Consider the following 17344-nt stretch of genomic DNA (forward strand, 5'->3'; position numbering starts at 1 on the left):
ACAACAAAAAAAAAATTCAAAAATTAGCTGGACATGGTGGTAGGTGCCTATAATTCCAGCTACTGAGACACAAGAATCGCTTGAACCCGGTGGGTGGAAGTTGCAGTGAGTCAAGATTGCACCACTGCATCCCAGCCTAAGCAACAGAGTGAGACTCTATCTCAAAAGAAAGAAAGAAAGAAAAAAAAGTTGAGTCATGTCACTGCACTACATAAAAGATGGCATTACACAGTGCAGTGACATGACCCAATTTGGGTTTTAAATATATCAGTCCACCTAAGAAGTTTCTGAAGAGGGTTAAGGTCAGATCTGGGGAGGTATTTAGGAAACTAATGCAATAATCCAGGCAAGACACAGTGGTGACTTGGTGCAGGGTATTGAACTTCTCGGTTTCAATTAATTTAATTATGATGTTATAATGCCTCTACCTCACGGCAGACAATTAGGCAACTCATCTTTACTACAGGATTTAGAATAGGCTGTCTTATACTTGTCTATTTGTTTTTCCATGCTCCAAATGCTTTACAGTTCCTTATCCACTGTATAAAAGTAAAGCATTAGGGACTTATCAGGCAAGCGATAATGAATGACCAGTTCTGGGGCAGAAGAGATGCAATCCTTGCACTGGATGAGGAGGCTGAACTTTTAAAACCTGTTTCAATGTTAACATTCCTTGTTTAAAGTTAAATCCATGCTCAGTTCCCATTCTTACCTGGTATGTCATAAGGAGGTAGCTTAAGAACGAAGATTCCCCCAGAAGCACATGGTAAAGCAAACAGGGCCTCCCCATCACTGCTAAGCCAGGCTGTTGAGGTGGTAGAATTAGGAGATATTCCAGGTACTGCTGGAATTAACTGATAGTTGCAAGGATCTGTGAAATCAACTTTTCCAATGTCAGTGAATATTGACTGCATCTGACTTTCAACTACCAACTCCTGTTGAGTAATTAAAAAAAAAAATCTATTAAATCAAAATAACCAGAATTTTGCTCAGTTCCTCTCTATTGTGAAAGAAGTTTTTAAAGTAAAAAACTATCAAGCTTAAGAAGAAAGCTATTCTTTTTTTTTTTTTTTTTGAGACGGAGTTTTGCTCTTGTTACCCAGGCTGGAGTGCAATGGCGCGATCTCGGCTCACCGCAACCTCCGCCTCCTGGGTTCAGGCAATTCTCCTGCCTCAGCCTCCGGAGTAGCTGGGATTACAGGCACGCGCCACCATGCCCAGCTAATTTTTTGTACCTTTAGTAGAGACGGGGTTTCACCATGTTGACCAGGATGGTCTCGATTTCTTGACCTCGTGATCCACCCGCCTCGGCCTCCCAAAGTGCTGGGATTACAGGCTTGAGCCACCACGCCCGGCGAGAAAGCTATTCTTTTTAATGAAAACTAATTCTCAATTTAAAATGCATCCCTGATGATTTTAAGTGATAACTATCAAAGTATGCTTGGTGAGGGATAACAAGAATCCAAATTTCCCTCAATTCCAAAGGATATCGCTCTAGCACTCAATTTGTGACACTCAGTAATTTGGGAAATAAAAGATATTATACTTAGCCAACTTACACTCCTATACATCCGGGAAGGGTGTGGTAAAAGTAACCTGTGCACTGTTTGATTGGTTAACATCAAGATTATCACATGATTCTGTGTCTCAGAGACATAAACCCCTCCAGGTAAGACACTGCAATTTTGGAATTTTAGGCGAACAGCATTATTCAACAGATTTACATCCAGTGACTCCTCCACCAGCTCCAATGTATCTCCAGAGGTCTTCCTGTTAAAAAAGAGACATTTGTTTGAAAACTTTATGCTTTTCTTTCTCTGAGTATTGCATTGAAATATATGAGACTAGGCTGGTCTCGAACATCTGACCTCATGATCCACCTGCCTCGGCCTCCCAAAGTGCTGGGATTATAGGTGTGAGCCACTCAACCCGACCTAGCTAAAAGAGTTTTAAGATTTACCAGATCTTGTTAAGGAATACACAGCCCAGTGGAAAACACGGTTTAAAGCAGAACCAGAAAAAAAGGACATTTTGTTAAAAATTTTAAAAAATCTATCAATCATTAAAAAAAAAGCTTCGGCCGGGCACGGTGGCTCAAGCCTGTAATCCCAGCACTTTGGGAGGCCGAGGTGGGTGGATCACGAGGTCGAGAGATCGAGACCATCCTGGTCAACATGGTGAAACCCCGTCTCTACTAAAAATACAAAAAATTAGCTGGGCATGGTGGTACGTGCCTGTAATTCCAGCTACTCAGGAGGCTGAGGCAGGAGAATTGCCTGAACCCAGGAGGCGGAGGTTGTGGTGAGCTGAGATTGCGCCATTGCACTCCAGCCTGGGTAACAAGAGCGAAACTCGTCTCAAAAAAAAAAAAAAAAAAAAGCTTCGAAGTGACAGAAAATAACTCACAGTATATCACATGCCTGAAGAAGAAATGACAATACATACTGTGCTTAAACAAAGCCAGAAGTGTGTTGGGATGCGGGTAACCTTCTTCAGGTGCAACTCTGTCGGGTGTAGGTCTGGATCCACAGTACGCAGCATTGCTGGGAGTGCCTTAACTTCCCATTGCCGTATCTATCGTATTACCTGCATCCTTTCCAAAAAAGGCTCCTTCCAGCAACTAAAGGCCAACTTCTGGCTTTCTCTGCATATTTCTCCTGTATCCGCCTCTCCTGCTTCCAGGGCCTTCCATCACCATTCAAATAAGCTGTTTCCTGGCCTCCCCTCACTCACAATCCAGTTATCCCATCCTCTCCATTCCCCTTCATGGCCAAGCTTTCTTTATTTCCTCACATCCCTCCTACTCTTAAGCCTACTAAATCTGGCTTTTGCCTCTGCTACTCCCTCGTCTTGTCAAAGTCAATATAACAATTCCAATGGACTCTTCAGTCTTTCTTTTACTTGATCTTTTTTTTTTGAGATGGAGTTTCACTCTTGTTGCCCAGGATGGAGTGCAATGGAGTGATCTCTGCTCACTGCAACCTCTGCCTCCAGGGTTCAAGAGATTCTTTTGCCTCAGCCTCCTGAGTAGCTGGGACTACAGGCACTTGCCACTATACCTGGCTAATTTTTGTATTTTTAGTAGAGATGGGGTTTCACCATGATGGCCTGGCTGGTCTCAAACTCCCAACCTCAGGTGATCCAACCGCCAAAAGTGCTGGGATTACAGGCGTGAGCCATGGTGCCTGGCCCTCTTACTTGATCTCTCAGCAGCATTCCACATACTTGATCTTGCCTTCCTTTTTATTTTTTATTCTTTTTTTTTTCTCCTCCACACTACAGAAGCCTTTCTTTTTTTTTTTTTGAGACGGAGTTTCGCTTGTTACCCAGGCTGGAGTGCAATGGCGCGATCTCGGCTCACCGCAACCTCCTCCTCTTGGGCTCAGGCAATTCTCCTGTCTCAGCCTCCTAAGTAGCTGGGATTACAGGCACGCGCCACCATGCCCAGCTAATTTTTTGTATTTTTAGTAGAGACAGGGTTTCACCTTGTTGACCAGGATGGTCTCGATCTCTTGACCTCTTGATCCACCCTCCTCGGCCTCCCAAAGTGCTGGGATTACAGGCTTGAGCCACCGCGCCCGGCAGAAGCCTTTCTTTCTTTTTTTTTTTTTTTTTTTTTTTTTTGAGACGGAGTTTCGCTCTTGTTACCGAGGCTGGAGTGCAATGGCGCGATCTCGGCTCACCGCAACCTCCGCCTCCTGGGCTCAGGCAATTCTCCTGCCTCAGCCTCCTAAGTAGCTGGGATTACAGGCACGCACAACTATGCCCAGTTAGTTTTTTGTATTTTTAGTAGAGACGGGGTTTCACTATGTTGACCAGGATGGTCTCGACCTTTCGACCTCGTGATCTACCCGCCTCGGCCTCCCAAAGTGCTGGGATTACAGGCTTGAGCCACCACGCCCGGCCAGAAGCCTTTCTTTTTAAAACAATCTCTTCTCATGAATCCTGCGGTACTACCCTCTCCCAGTTTTCCTCCCACATTTTCGTCCATTTCTTCCCCTTCTCCTTGACCTGACCCCTATATAGTAGATTTCCTCAAACCTTGATCCTGGATCATCTTCTCTCACTGTACGCTTTCTCCCAAGGCATATCTTATCTACTCCCAAGGATGTAAGTACCTTTTCAGCTCTGATGACTTCCCAGAGCTACTTTGCTTCTGGTAACTCATGGCATCAGCATAATTTTCTGGATCTTCAACTTTATCTCTGAATAATTCCTTTGCTTTCCTGCCTTATGGTAAAATTTGGATCCTGGATCTCCCGTGAGGACAGTGACCCCCGATTTTTCTCTACCATGCCCTTTGTAGTGGGGCCTCAAGGAAGAAATACAGATGTCCTTGCTCCCCACTGGCATTCTAGGCCACTGTTCCTCCTCTCCTACCCGAACCACTCAGCTCTGAAGCTCATGGGATCAGATACCACCTGCTACCCATGCTCATTGCTGTTGATTTTGGCTCCTGGCCCACTGTCACTCTCTCCCACACTACTCTTGCCATAATTCTTAATGATTTTAATATCAGGGCCAGGTACAGTGGCTCATACCTATAATTCCAGCATCCTGGGAGGCCAAGACAAAAGGATTTCTTCAGCCCAGGAGTACGAGATGAGCCTGGGCAACATAGCAAGAACTTATCTCTATAAAATAAAAAAAAATTAGCCAGGCATGGTGATGCCCGCCTGTAATCCTAGCCACTTGGGAAGCTGAGATGGGAGCTAGGAGTTCAAGGTTGCAGTAAGCCATGACTGTGCTATTGTACTCCAGCTTGGGTGACAGAGTGTAACTTTGACTCTAAAAAAGAGCAAATAAATGAACAAACAATATCCAATTATCCTAAAGTCCACCTTCTCAATTTCCCAAATTCCTTTCCTTGTGATTACTCTCAACTGCATCTACTGCATTCCCAATTGCACACACACTATATTATATTTTCTCCATGCTCCTCCCTTGCTCTCCAGCTACCATGTGATGTCTCCACTTCCCTTACAGCAATACGCCTTGAAAGGGCTGTTCTATACTCACAACTCCTCTCCTTTCTCTCTTGAACCCACTCCACTGAGGCTTTTGTACGACTACTGCAGCAATTCCTGACCTGGTCACCAATGATCTCCATGATGCAAAGGCCAATTTTCATTTCTCAATTTGCCTGGCTTAAATGCAACATCCACGGGGTTTTCACCCTCCTCCTCCCCTCCTCCTTGAAGTATTTCCCTTAGCTTCTGGGATGCCACATTCTTTGTTCAACACCCACTTCAGTTACTCCTTCATCGGCTCCTTGCTGGTTCCTCATTATTCTAAATGTTGGCTTGCCCCAGGGTTCAGTCCCAGACCGCTCTACTCAAGTGGCTCTCAACTGGGGACGATTCTGCCTCACTCCCCAGGATATTAAGCAATATCTAGAGACGTTTTTGGTTATCATAACTGATGTAGAAGTGGGGCTACAGATGTACTATTGGTATGCAGACGGTAAAGGCCAGGAATGCTGTTTAACACCCTACAGCGTATAGGACAGCCCCCCACAATGAAGACTTAGCTGACAATAATAGTGCAGAAGTGGAAAATCCTAATTTATTCTCACTTTGTAGATGATCTCATTCAGTAGAGCAGCTTTAAGCACCATCTAATGCCAACAAGTTTGCAATCTTTATCTTTAGCCCAACTTCTCCACTCAACTCCTGACTGCTGCTTCAACACTCACTTGGATATCTAACAGGCATCTCAGATTACACCTGTCCAAAACAGAACTCCTGGACCCACTGAACCTGAAGAAAACAAACAAAAATACCGGCTTCACTTACACTTTTTTTCCATTTCAATTAATGACATCTCCATAACTTTCAACTGCTCAAGCCAAAAATCTGGGGCTTACCTAATTCTTTTCTTTCTGTATACTCTCCATCCAATGCAATAGTAATTCTAACAAATTCATCTTGAAAACACATCTGCAATCAGAACATTTCTCACTGCCTCTGTCACTACCACCCTGATCTAAACCACCATTATCTCTTGTCTGGATTGCAACACCAGCCTCCTAATTGGTCTCCTGCATCCATCCTTTCCCCAACCACACTCTATTCTCAACATAGCAGTCACAGCAATCCTTTAGAAACCCAGATCTTAGGTCAGGTGCGGTGGTGCACGCCTGTAATCCCAGCATTTTGGGAGGCTGAGGTGGGTGGATCACCTGAGGTCAGGAGTTGGAGACCAGCCTGACCAACATGGAGAAACCTCATCTCTACTAAAAATACAAAATTAGCCGGTCGTGGTGGTGCATGCCTGTATCCCAGCTACTTGGGAGGCTGAGGCAGAACTACTTGAACCTGGAAGGCAGAGAGGTTGTGGTGACCGAGATCGTGCTACTGCACTCCAGCCTGGGCAACATGAAACTCCGTGTCAAAAAAAAAAAAAAAGAACATGTCGTTCCTCCACTTGAACCTTCCACAGCTTGTTTCCATCTTACTCAGAGTAAAAGCTAAAGCTTAAAATAACCAATAAAGCCCTGATCTGGCCCTCTGATACCTCTTTCTTATTATTCTATGCTTTGTTCACTCAGCTGCAGACTCCTGGCTCCTTTCCACTCTTTGAACACAACAAGTTCCTGTCTCAGGGTTCTTTGCGCTCTTTATTCCTTTTTCTTGAAAGGCTCTACCTGAAATACTCATTCCCCAGATATCCTTTCTTCTGCTCAAATGTCAACTTACCCCTGGCTCTTTCCCAACCACCCTACATAAAACATAACTCCCACAGGTATTCCTCTTCCCCCTTACACTGTCCCCTTTTCTCTATTCCATTTATCAACTGACAAACTCTCAGAGGTGTGTGAACCAGAACAACTCCATCTTGAATAGGAGCTGGGTAAAATGAGACTGAAACCCACTGGGCTGCATTCCTAGACAGGTAAGGCATTCCAAGCCACAGGATGCAACAGGAGGTCAGCACAAAATACAGGTCATAAAGACCTTGCTGATAAAAACAGCTTGCAGTAAAAGAGCCAGCCAAAACCAAAACTGTGACAAGAGTCACCGCCTGTTGTCTCCCACCAATGCCATGACAGTTTACAAATGAGGGATAAATAATCCACCCCTGTTTAGTATACCATCAAGAAATAACCATAAAAATGGGCAACCAGAAGCCCTCTAGGGTTGCTCTGTAAGGGAGTAGTTTATTCCTTTCCTTTTTTTTTTTTGAGATGGAGTTTCACTCTTGTTTGCCCAGGCTGGGGTGCAATGACGCAATCTCATCTCACTGCAACCTCCACCTCCTGGGTTCAAGCTATTCTCTTGCCTCACAGCCTCCCAAGGAGCTGGGATTACAGGCATGTGCCACCATGCCCAGGTAATTTTGTATTTTTAATAGAGACAGGGTTTCCCCATGCTGGTCAGGCTGGTCTCAAACTCTTGACCTCAGGTGATCCACCCGCCTGGGCCTCCTAAAGTGCTAGGATTACAGGCATGAGCGACCATGCTCCACCTCCTTTACTTTCTTAATACATTTGCTTTCAGTTTGCACTGCAGACTCACCCTGAATTCTTTCTTGTTCGAGATCCAAGAACCCTCCCTTGGGGTCTGGATCAGGACCCTTTTCCTGTAACAAAACTACATGTACTTAGGTTTTTTTGGTTATTATTGTTGTTGCCTATCTTCCTCCATGAAAGCAGGGACTTTGTTTTGGTCCCTGCTTTATCCCTATTCCCTAAAAATTGACTGAAACATAATAGGCAAGCAAATTTTCTTTCTTTCTTTCTTTTTTTTTTTAAAGAGATGGGGTCTCACCCTGCTGTTCAAGCTGCAGTGTAGTGGCATGATCAGATCCTCCCACCTCAGCCTCCTGAGTAGTTAAGATGAAAGGCACATGCCATGCTGCCTGGCTTATTTTTAAAAAATCAAGCTGGACATCGTGGCTCATTCCTGTAATCCCAGCAAGCTGGGAGACCAAGAAGGGGTCCATGGTTTGAGATCAGCCCAAGCAACAAGGCAAAACCCCATCTCTACAAAAACAAATACAAAAATTAGCTGGGCGTGGTGGTGCAGACCTGTAATTCCAGCTACTTGAGAGGCTGAGGTGGATCACTTGAACCCAAGAGGCAAAGGTTGCAGTGAGCTGTGATTGCACCACTGTACTCCAGTCTGGGCAATGGAACCAGACTGTCTCAAAACAAACAAACAAACAAACAAAAAAACAAAAAAACACCAAAACATTTTTGTAGAAATGGGGTCTTGAACTCCTGGCCTCGAGAGATCCTACCACCTCAGTCCCCCAAAGTGCTGGGATTACAGGTGTGAGTCACTGTGCCCAGCCAAAATAGTTCTTAAGTAAACGAAATTTGTATCTCTAACATAAGCCTCTCTTTTGAGCCTTAGACCTATAAATTTCAAGGCCTACTTGACATTTTCAAAGGGCTGCTGTCCAGGTAATTCAGATTTACTATTTCTGAAACAATTATTCTTATCTTTCCAAAATCCATCTTCTATGTTATCTCTGTAAATGGCAACCCCTCCCCACTCATAGCTGGTTAGTCACATCAGACACCAGGGAGCTGTCCTTGCTCTCTCCTTTTCCTTTACCATCCCTGACCCCATATTCAATCCACCACCAAGTCCTAGTGAATCTATCTTCCAAAGGCATCTTGAGTCCATCTACTTTTCTGTTTCTAGTCATTTCCACAAGTGAGCCACCAGCAACTCTTACTTAGGCCATCATAAGAGCAAAATTTTCTTTGTATTATACTTATTACACCTATCTCATCCAAATCCACTTTCCACATAAGCAGACTGAGATCTAAAAATACATTTGAAAAAATTTAGATTCAGGGATACATGTGCAGGTTTGTTACATGAGTATAGTGTGTGTATATCCCTATATACATGAGGTTTGGGCTTCTAATTATCTCGCTGCCCAAGCTTTGAACACAGTACCCAATAGGTTTTCCAACCCTTGCTTCCCTCCCTCTCTCCTTTTGGAATCCCCAGTGTTAACTCTTCCAATCCAAAAATGCAATTTTGATTTTACTCTTCAAAAACCTTTCAATGATAACTCAATGTACTTAGGATAAAAATCCAAAAATCCTTAAAAATGGCCTCATAATGTCTTTTTTCTCCACAAAACTTCCATGAAAAGTAGATCCACATCTATTCTGACATTGCTACAACTTCTTGCAGGATGAAAATGGTGGTTGTTTTTGTTAATTTCACCCCGGTACCCAGCACAATGCCTGACATATTGAAGCTCAAAAACGGCCTTAAAAAGGGTCCCTTGCCGGGCGCGGTGGCTCAAGCCTGTAATCCCAGCACTTTGGGAGGCTGAGGTGGGTGGATCACGAGGTCAAGAGATCGAGACCATCCTGGTCAACATGATGAAACCCCGTCTCTACTAAAAATACAAAAAATTAGCTGGGCATGGTGGCGGGTGCCTGTAATCCCAACTACTCAGGAGGCTGAGGCGGGAGAATTGCCTGAACCCAGGAGGCAGAGGTTGCGGTGAGCCGAGATCGCGCCATTGCACTCCAGCCTGGGTAACAAGAGCGAAACTCTGTCTCAAAAAAAAAAAAAAAAAAAAAAAAAAAAGGGTTCCTCATAATCAGAGTCCTGCCTCTCTCTCCAACCTCAGTATCTCACATCACTTTCTGTTTTATCCACTGCACTTAAGCCACACAGATCATTGGTCAGTTCCAAATCTGCCAAATTCTCGCCACTTACGACCTTTGCATATGGTGATCCTACTTGCTGGACTGCTCTCTATCCACTCCCTTTGCCTGGCTAACCTCTTGTCCTTCAGATCTCAGGGTAACTGTGAATTCCTTAAAGCCTTTCCCTGCCCCACTAATTGCATTTGGTCCTCTCAGCCTCTCATACCCCGATATTTTTCCTCTAGGGCAAGTATGAAAACTTGTGTTTATATAACTGTGTTGTGGTCATTAGGTTTTGTTTTTTTTGTTTTTTTTTTTTGAGACGGAGTTTCACTCTTGTTACCCAGGCTGGAGTGCAATGGCACGATCTCGCGGCAACCTCCGCCTCCTGGGTTCAGGCGATTCTCCTGCCCCAGCCTCCTGAGTAGCTGGGATTACAGGCACGCGCCACCATGCCCAGCTAATTTTTTTGTATTTTTAGTAGAGACGGGGTTTCACCATGTTGACCAGGATGGTCTCGATCTCTTGACCTCGTGATCCACCCGCCTCGGCCTCCCAAAGTGCTGGGATTACAGGCTTGAGCCACCGTGCCCGGCCGTGTGGTCATTAGTTTTAACGTATTTTTCCTCCACAAAACTTCCATGAAAAGTGGATCCACATCTATTCTGACATTGCTACAACTTCTTGCAGGATGAAAATGGTGGTTGTTTTTGTTAATTTCATCCTGGTACCTAGCACAATGCCTGACATATTGAAGCTCAAACATATATGTACAATGAAGAAAGCTGTAAATCACTATAAAAACATAATGGGTTCATGTTTAAAACCGGTCTTATGGGCTTTATCTCCTAAGCTACATTTCCTCTGCTTTTAGTGTTGTTTGATCTTTGATATGTGTGTGTGTGTGTGTGTGGGGGTGGGTGTTACCTCTTCTAGAACTCTGTCTCAGTTGTCCCCTGATTCTCATATGAACTGAAAAAACCACCTTTCTCTTTCCCTAAATGTCAATGACCGCTTCTAGAATGACACTTTGGGAACAGCGACGAAAATTTATACACCAAACCCTACCTTTCCAGGGGAGTCTGGCGAACCACAGTACTTACCAATGAATGAACCTGTTTCTGGTGACGGAGAACAACTTGCCACTCTCCCCATAGTAAAAGCCTCCCGCGCTCTCACTGTATTTTGCGGCGCCAGTCACGGCATTTGCAGTCCCTGCAAAATGAACGTGGTCAGACTGCACACGCGTCCTCCGAGAAATGACAGGGACTAAGGGAGCTGACAAAGCACAGGGTGACACACTGACAACCCATACGAAGAAAAGGAAAACATCAGAGGCCAAGGAATCTCTGATCCCGGGGCTAGAGGCATGTGGACTCAGGAGGATGAACCAGGGAGTCAGAGATCCTGGGACCCATGAGACGAGCCCGAGGGGACAGATCGGATCGCGGCCTTCCTGGCCACTTCCGTACCAATGCTGCAGACTGTGAATTCCCGAAAGTGCCTCGGCCTTTCGCGCTCTGCTCCGCTTAGCTCCACGAAGCTCCGATCCAGGGAACCCGCCGCCGCCATCTTCCCGCCGTCGCCGCGATGCCCGACGGGACAAAGGGAGGTCCGCGCGGCCGTCGTCACTTCCGGGGGCGGGGCGGGCGGAGCTGCGGACAGGTGAAGCGACTTGAGAGCAGAAAGGCGGCTCCGGTCCTTCATTGCGGGGCTTCCACCCGGAGAATGAGGGTGGGCAGCGAGGAAGGCAGAAGAGAAGGGGGCCGGGGAGGCTGACTCTATCTGTGGGAACCTTCGAGCGGCCGGCTAGGACGCCTCCAGAGGGCGGTGCTGTTTTCTCGGCGGCCGCAGGGCAGGAGGCGGGGCCGGGTTTGTTTCGGTTTCAAAAACGCGGGTCGAGTCTCCCGGGAGGGACGAGATCCGAAGTGGCACGGCCGGATCCCGCGTTCGTGGTCACCTCTCCCTTGGTCAGGATGTCCGTCAGTAAATCTCTGCCGGATCCTCCCTTCACTCTTCAGCGGCGACACTTGGGATAGCGGAGTGAGGAAAGGGTAGTGAGGGAAAGGCCTTTGGTTTTGGCCTTTTTCCCCCACCAAGAGACTATATTCGTATATTCCTGTATAATGAAACGTAATGTGTTCGTTAAACCGTGATGCTGCCACCTGCTGAGGTTTCCCGAGTGCTACTCACTTGGGTACGTGAAAGGCATTTGTCGTTCATTCAACCCGCGATCTCGCACTTGGCTGTCAAAACAGTAAGGGCCCATAGTCCTCGCTCTTTAGAAGATGTTGTGGGAGTAGATGCTCAATATCGAGGAAAATGCTGATTTCCAGGGGGAAAGGTTTTGTTCCTTAATGAGAGCCAACGCTTGTTAAGCACTTCTATTACCTTGTTATTACCAGTGACCACAACCATTTCCTGTCTGTCATTCTCCGTTTCATTTATCTGGTTCGGACCATCATTCTTTATCCACTTCACTCCCTCTGGGACACCAATTTTGGCAGTGCAGTCCCCTCATTCTACCTGGTATCCATTGTTCTACAGGCTCTTCACTGTCCCTCACTTAGGTGTTTCCTTCTTGTCCTGAATACCATTAAATTACTTCATTGCCTAACTCTTCATACCTTAGTAAAAACTACAACTTCGAATACATTCAGATCTGTAGCTGAACATGACTGGAGAAAACTAAACACGCGGGCCGGGCGTGGTGGCTCACGCCTGTAATCCCAACCTTTGGAGAGGGTGAGATGGGCGGATCACTTGAGGTCCGGAGTTCGAGACCAGCCTGGCCAACATGGTGAAACCCTGTCTCTACTAAAAATAGAAAAATTAGCTGGGCGTGATTCCGTGCGCCTGTAATCCCAGCTAAGTCTGGAGGCTGAGGCAGGAGAATCGCTTGAACTTGGGAGGCAGAGGTTGCAGTGAGCGGATGTAGTGCTGTTGCACTTCAGCCTGGGCAAGGAGCGAAACTCCGTCTCAAAAAAATAAAAAAGAAAAAAAGAGGCCGGGCGCGGTGGCTCAAGCTTGTAATCCCAGCACTTTGGGAGGCTGAGGCGGGTGGATCACGAGGTCAAGAGATCGAGACCATCCTGGTCAACATGGTGAAACCCCGTCTCTACTAAAAATACAAAAAATTAGCTGGGCATGGTGGCGTGTGCCTGTAATCCCAGCTACTTAGGAGGCTGAGGCAGGAGAATTGCCTGAACCCAGGAGGCTGAGGTTGCGGTGAGCCGAGATCGCGCCATTGCACTCCAGCCTGGGTAACAAGAGCGAAACTCCGTCTCAAAAAAAAAAAAAAAAAAGAAAAAAAAAGAAAACTATACACCCATACTGACATGCCTCCCTGTAACTCCATCAAGACCGAACCTTGAGTGGGCCCATAATGCTGCCCAGCAAACACATTGTATTTGCTTTCTCCACTTAAACTGTTCTGAATGAGTATTTATTTCATAACTCCTGTAACCTTCATTGCCTCCTCCCTCATCATCACTCTCAGCTTGCTGCTTCATTTAGAAAAAGCAATCAGAGGCCGAGATGGAAGGATGGCTTGAGGCCAGCAGTTCAAGACCAGCCTGGGCAACCTACCCCCATCTCTAATAAAATTTTCAAAAAATTAGTGAGGCGCCGGGTGCTGTGGCTCATGCCTGTAATCCCAGCACTTTCGGAGGCTGAGGTGGGCGGATCACCTGAGGTCAGGAGTTTGAGACCAGCCTGACCAATATGGTGAAATCCCATCTTTAAAAAAAAAAAAAATTATCGAGGTGTAGTGGTGTGCCTCTAGTCTCAGCTATAGGAGGCTTGCTTCGGCTGGGCGTGGTGGCTTGCGCCTGTAATCCAAGCACTTTGGAGGCCAAGGCAGGCAGATCACCTGAGGTCAGGAGTTCAAGACCAGCCTAACAAACATGGTGAAACCTCGTCTTAAAAAAAAAAAAAAAAAAAAAAAAGGAAGATTGCTTGAGCCCAAGAGTTGGAGGTTACAGTGAGCTGCAATCTTGCCACTGCATTCCAGCATGGCTAGAAAGAGACTCATCGGGAAAGAAGGAAGAAGGACGGGAGGACTTCTACAATGATATCTGCCCACCTACCAGCATCTGTAGCCACATATTTTGCCTTCCCTTCCTGTTACTATAAACTGTCTTTGAGCTCATGCAGAGACAAACTTTCTACTTCCTTAAAAACACCTGCTCAAGGTCATCATTCCAGCAATTCAATTATTTCCATTTTCAGGGTTTTTTTTTTTTTTTTTTTGCTTTTTACTTAGTACTCTATGTCCTAAGCATACAAACACTCCCTCAACTTCTACTTCCTGCAGCTATTATTCCATATCTCTTCTCTTCTCACCCCAGAGCAAAACTCAAAAGTGTTCTAATTCTTTTCTCTCATTTTCTTTTTTTTTTGCAAAAATCCCACACCACTTTATTTCAACCTTTATCCAAAAATGTAAAAAGTGTTAAAAATGTGTAGTTCTGAGCTTCAGGCACCAACCTCCAATCCTCACAGGCAGGTGGGAAGAGAGGCCCCAGGCATGGCGTCAGACCAGAAAACCAAGGTCCTGTGGAGCCCCAGCCCTCTCTTAGCACCAATGCCCAAGTCCCTCCCACCCAAACCCCACCCAAGCTCTCTTTAAGGAAGAAACATTTACAATTCTTGAAACTCGTTGGGGAACAGGGTGCATGGCCGTGCCTGGCGCATGGAAGTGACCGAGGAGGGCTAGGGCTTGCCCCTCTGCTTTTTGGCAGGAAGGATGGGGCACAGCTCAGCTTCCTCCTCCTCACTGTCCTCTTCCTCTTCCTCGATCTCCTCCTCAGAAACATCATTGCTCATCGTCACAATCTGGTGCCGCCCAGTGATCCGCACAGGGCCAGAACCCGACTTCAGGCGGAAAGTTACAGGTGGTTGGAGCTGGAAATCATCCAGGCTGAGCATGGGTTGGCAGGACAGCTTGAGGTTGGCCACAGGGACAGCGATCTCCTGATAATCATGGTTCCGGGCCACAACTTCTACCACATTACACTCGTCTTTGGCTCCCTCGGTCAGGCAGAGCATGGTCAGTGCCAGCACGTGCTCTGCATCATCCTCTTCCTCTACCTTAAAGGTGAAGGAGCGGTTGTGGCCGGAGAGCTCACAGCCGAAGAAAAAACTGTCCATAGTGACTGGGGCCGGGACTCGCGTGCCCCCGACACCCCCGGCCCGCGTTCGGCTCTCCTGACTGAAAAACGCTAAGGCAGCTGCAGTGCCGGCGGCCATGCTGAAAGGGCCTTCTTCCAACTCCCCTTTTCTCTCATTTTCTTATTTTTATTCATTTATTTTTGGAGATGAAGTTTTGCTCTTGTTGCCTAGGCTGGAGTACAGTGGCAGGATCTTGGCTTACTGCAACCTCTGCCTCCCTGGTTCAAGCGATTCTCCTGCCTCAGCCTCCCAAATAGCTGGGATCATAGGCATGCCCTATCTTGCCTGGCTAATTTTTTTTTTTTTTTTTTTTTTTTTTTTTTTTTTTTTGAGACAGAGTTTCGCTCTTGTTACTCAGGCTGGAGTGCAATGGCGCGATCTCGGCTCACTGCAACCTCCGCCTCCTGGGTTCAGGCAATTCTCCTGCCTCAGCCTCCTGAGTAGCTGGGATTACAGGCACGTGCCACCATGCCCAGCTAATTTTTTGTATTTTTAGTAGAGACGGGATTTCACCATGTTGGCCAGGATGGTCTCGATCTCTTGACCTTGTGATCCACCCGCCTCGGCCTCCCAAAGTGCTGGGATTACAGGCTTGAGCCACTGCACCCGGCCTTTTTTGTACTTTTAGTAGAGACGGTTTCACCATGTTGGACAGGCTGGTCTCAAACTCCTTACTTCAAGTGATCCACCCACCTCGGCCTCCCAAAGGGCTGAGATTACAGCCATGAGCCACTGCATCTGGCCTCATTCTCTCTTAAATCCATGTTTATCAGGTTTTTGCTCTTACTGCCTTGCTGAAAGTGCTTTTTTTCCAGATTATCAATGACATCCACATTACCCACCCTATCTAATACTAAACTGCTATTTCTTTTCTCTTTTTTGGCCCAGAATCTTGCTCTGTTATCCAGGCTGGGGTGCAGTGATGGGATCCCAGTTCACTGCAGCCTCAAACTCCTGGGCTCAGGAGATCCTCCTGCCTCAGACTCCCAATTAGCTGGGGCCACAGGCTCGTGCCACCATGCCCTGCTAATTTTTAAATTTTTTGTTTAGACAGGGTCTTTCTATGTTGCCCAGGGTGGTCTCAAACTCCAGGTCTCAAGCGATCCTCCTGCCTCCACCTCACAAAGTGCTGGAATTACAGGCATGAGTCACAGCATCTGGCCTGAACTGTTATTTCTAAGCTTAGTTGATTACTTGTAGAATTTGACCAATTGCTTGCTCCTTCCTTGAGGAAACACATACTTCATGTGGCGTCAGGGACACCACTCTCTTGATTTCTACCTATTTCACTAACTGTTCCTTTTCAGACTCCTTCCTAGATACTCCTGTTTTCCCCAACCTCTTGATGTTGGAATGTCCAGAGTTCAGTTCTTGGTCTTCTTTTCTGTCTACAAACACTCCCCTGAGAAACTCACCCAGCTTTCTGGCTTTAAATATCAGATTACTACATGCCAATCATCCCCAAATGTGTACCTCCAGTCTGAGCTTCTCCCCCGAAGTCCAGGTTTATATATTCAACTGCCTGTTCTGCATCTTAGATTTGACATGTCTGAAACTGAAATACTGACCTCTCTCCCCACACTTACTTCCCCATCTCAGTTACCAGCACTTTTCTAGTTGCTCAAGACAAAATCCTGAGTCCTCTTTTTTTTTTTCACATATATATGTATATGCATGCATACATATGTATGTATGAAAATATTTTGAGATGGAGTCTTGCTCTCTCACCCAGGCTGGAGTGCAGTGATGTGTTCCTGGCTCACTGCAACCTCTGCCTCTGGGTTCAAGCGATTCTTGTGCCTCAGCCTCCGCAGTAGCTGGGACCACAGGTATGCGCCACCACACCCAGCTAATTTTTGTATTTTCAGTAGAGACAAGGGTTTCACCAAGATGGTCAGGCTCGTCTCGAACTCCTGGCCTCAAGTGATCTGCCTGCCTCGGCCTCCCAAAGTGCTGGGATTACAGGCATGAGCCACCACACCCAGCCTACTACCTTCAAAATATTAAAGCATCTACAGTCCAAGCATTTCTCACCTCAACTGCCTTCACCCGGGTCCAAACCACCAATATCTCGCCTGGATTATTCTAAAACCCTCCTAAATTGCCGCCCTGCTTCCTATACTTATCCCCTATCCTCCTATTAGACTCCACATTCCAAGTAGCATGCCTGACACTTAGAGGCATTTGGTACGTGGTGAATAAATGAGTGAATGAATGAATGCATGAGTAGTGCAGGCAAGAGTTGATGAAGCTATGAGTGGCATGAAGAAGAAGGGAGTAGATGTGTAGGAATGTTTAGGAGGTAAAATCAATGGGATCTGGCCTGGTGAGTGTGACGGAGGGCCAAGTTTAGTATAACTGCTGTCTTTGGACAACTGGTGCTATAGACTGGGTGGGAACAGGAGAAGAGGAGCGAGTCTGGGGAACAGAGAAGAAAGCTGAGTTGTATTTCCTTGTAGGAACAGTCGGTATTGGTGTTAAAGGTTCTAATGTTGCTGAACGAAAATGCTGCATCATTGAACAGAACTACCATTTAAACATTTTTTTCTG

At 46.3% G+C, this 17344-nt stretch overlaps 1 protein-coding gene and 1 pseudogene across 2 annotated transcripts in view; both read right to left on the bottom strand.

The window, feature by feature from the left end:
• The window catches only part of NUP160 (nucleoporin 160), a 76016-nt gene extending 64784 nt beyond the window's left edge, over positions 1-11232 (bottom strand). For both annotated transcript variants that reach the window (XM_074401469.1, XM_039471226.2), the window contains exons 1-4: positions 11095-11232; positions 10726-10837; positions 1560-1770; positions 713-935 (exon numbers count right to left, since the gene is read on the bottom strand). In XM_074401469.1, the coding sequence (XP_074257570.1) occupies positions 713-935; positions 1560-1770; positions 10726-10837; positions 11095-11194 (646 nt within the window). In that variant the 5' untranslated portion in view covers positions 11195-11232. The remainder of the gene's footprint in view (positions 1-712; positions 936-1559; positions 1771-10725; positions 10838-11094) is intronic.
• Positions 11233-13994: 2762 nt separating this feature from the next.
• On the bottom strand, positions 13995-14897 carry LOC101032023 (nucleoplasmin-3 pseudogene; annotated as a pseudogene).
• Positions 14898-17344: the final 2447 nt, after the last annotated feature.

The sequence above is a fragment of the Saimiri boliviensis genome, chromosome 6 (genome assembly GCF_048565385.1).
Source record: "Saimiri boliviensis isolate mSaiBol1 chromosome 6, mSaiBol1.pri, whole genome shotgun sequence".
In the NCBI taxonomy this organism is placed as follows: Eukaryota; Metazoa; Chordata; class Mammalia; order Primates; family Cebidae; genus Saimiri; species Saimiri boliviensis.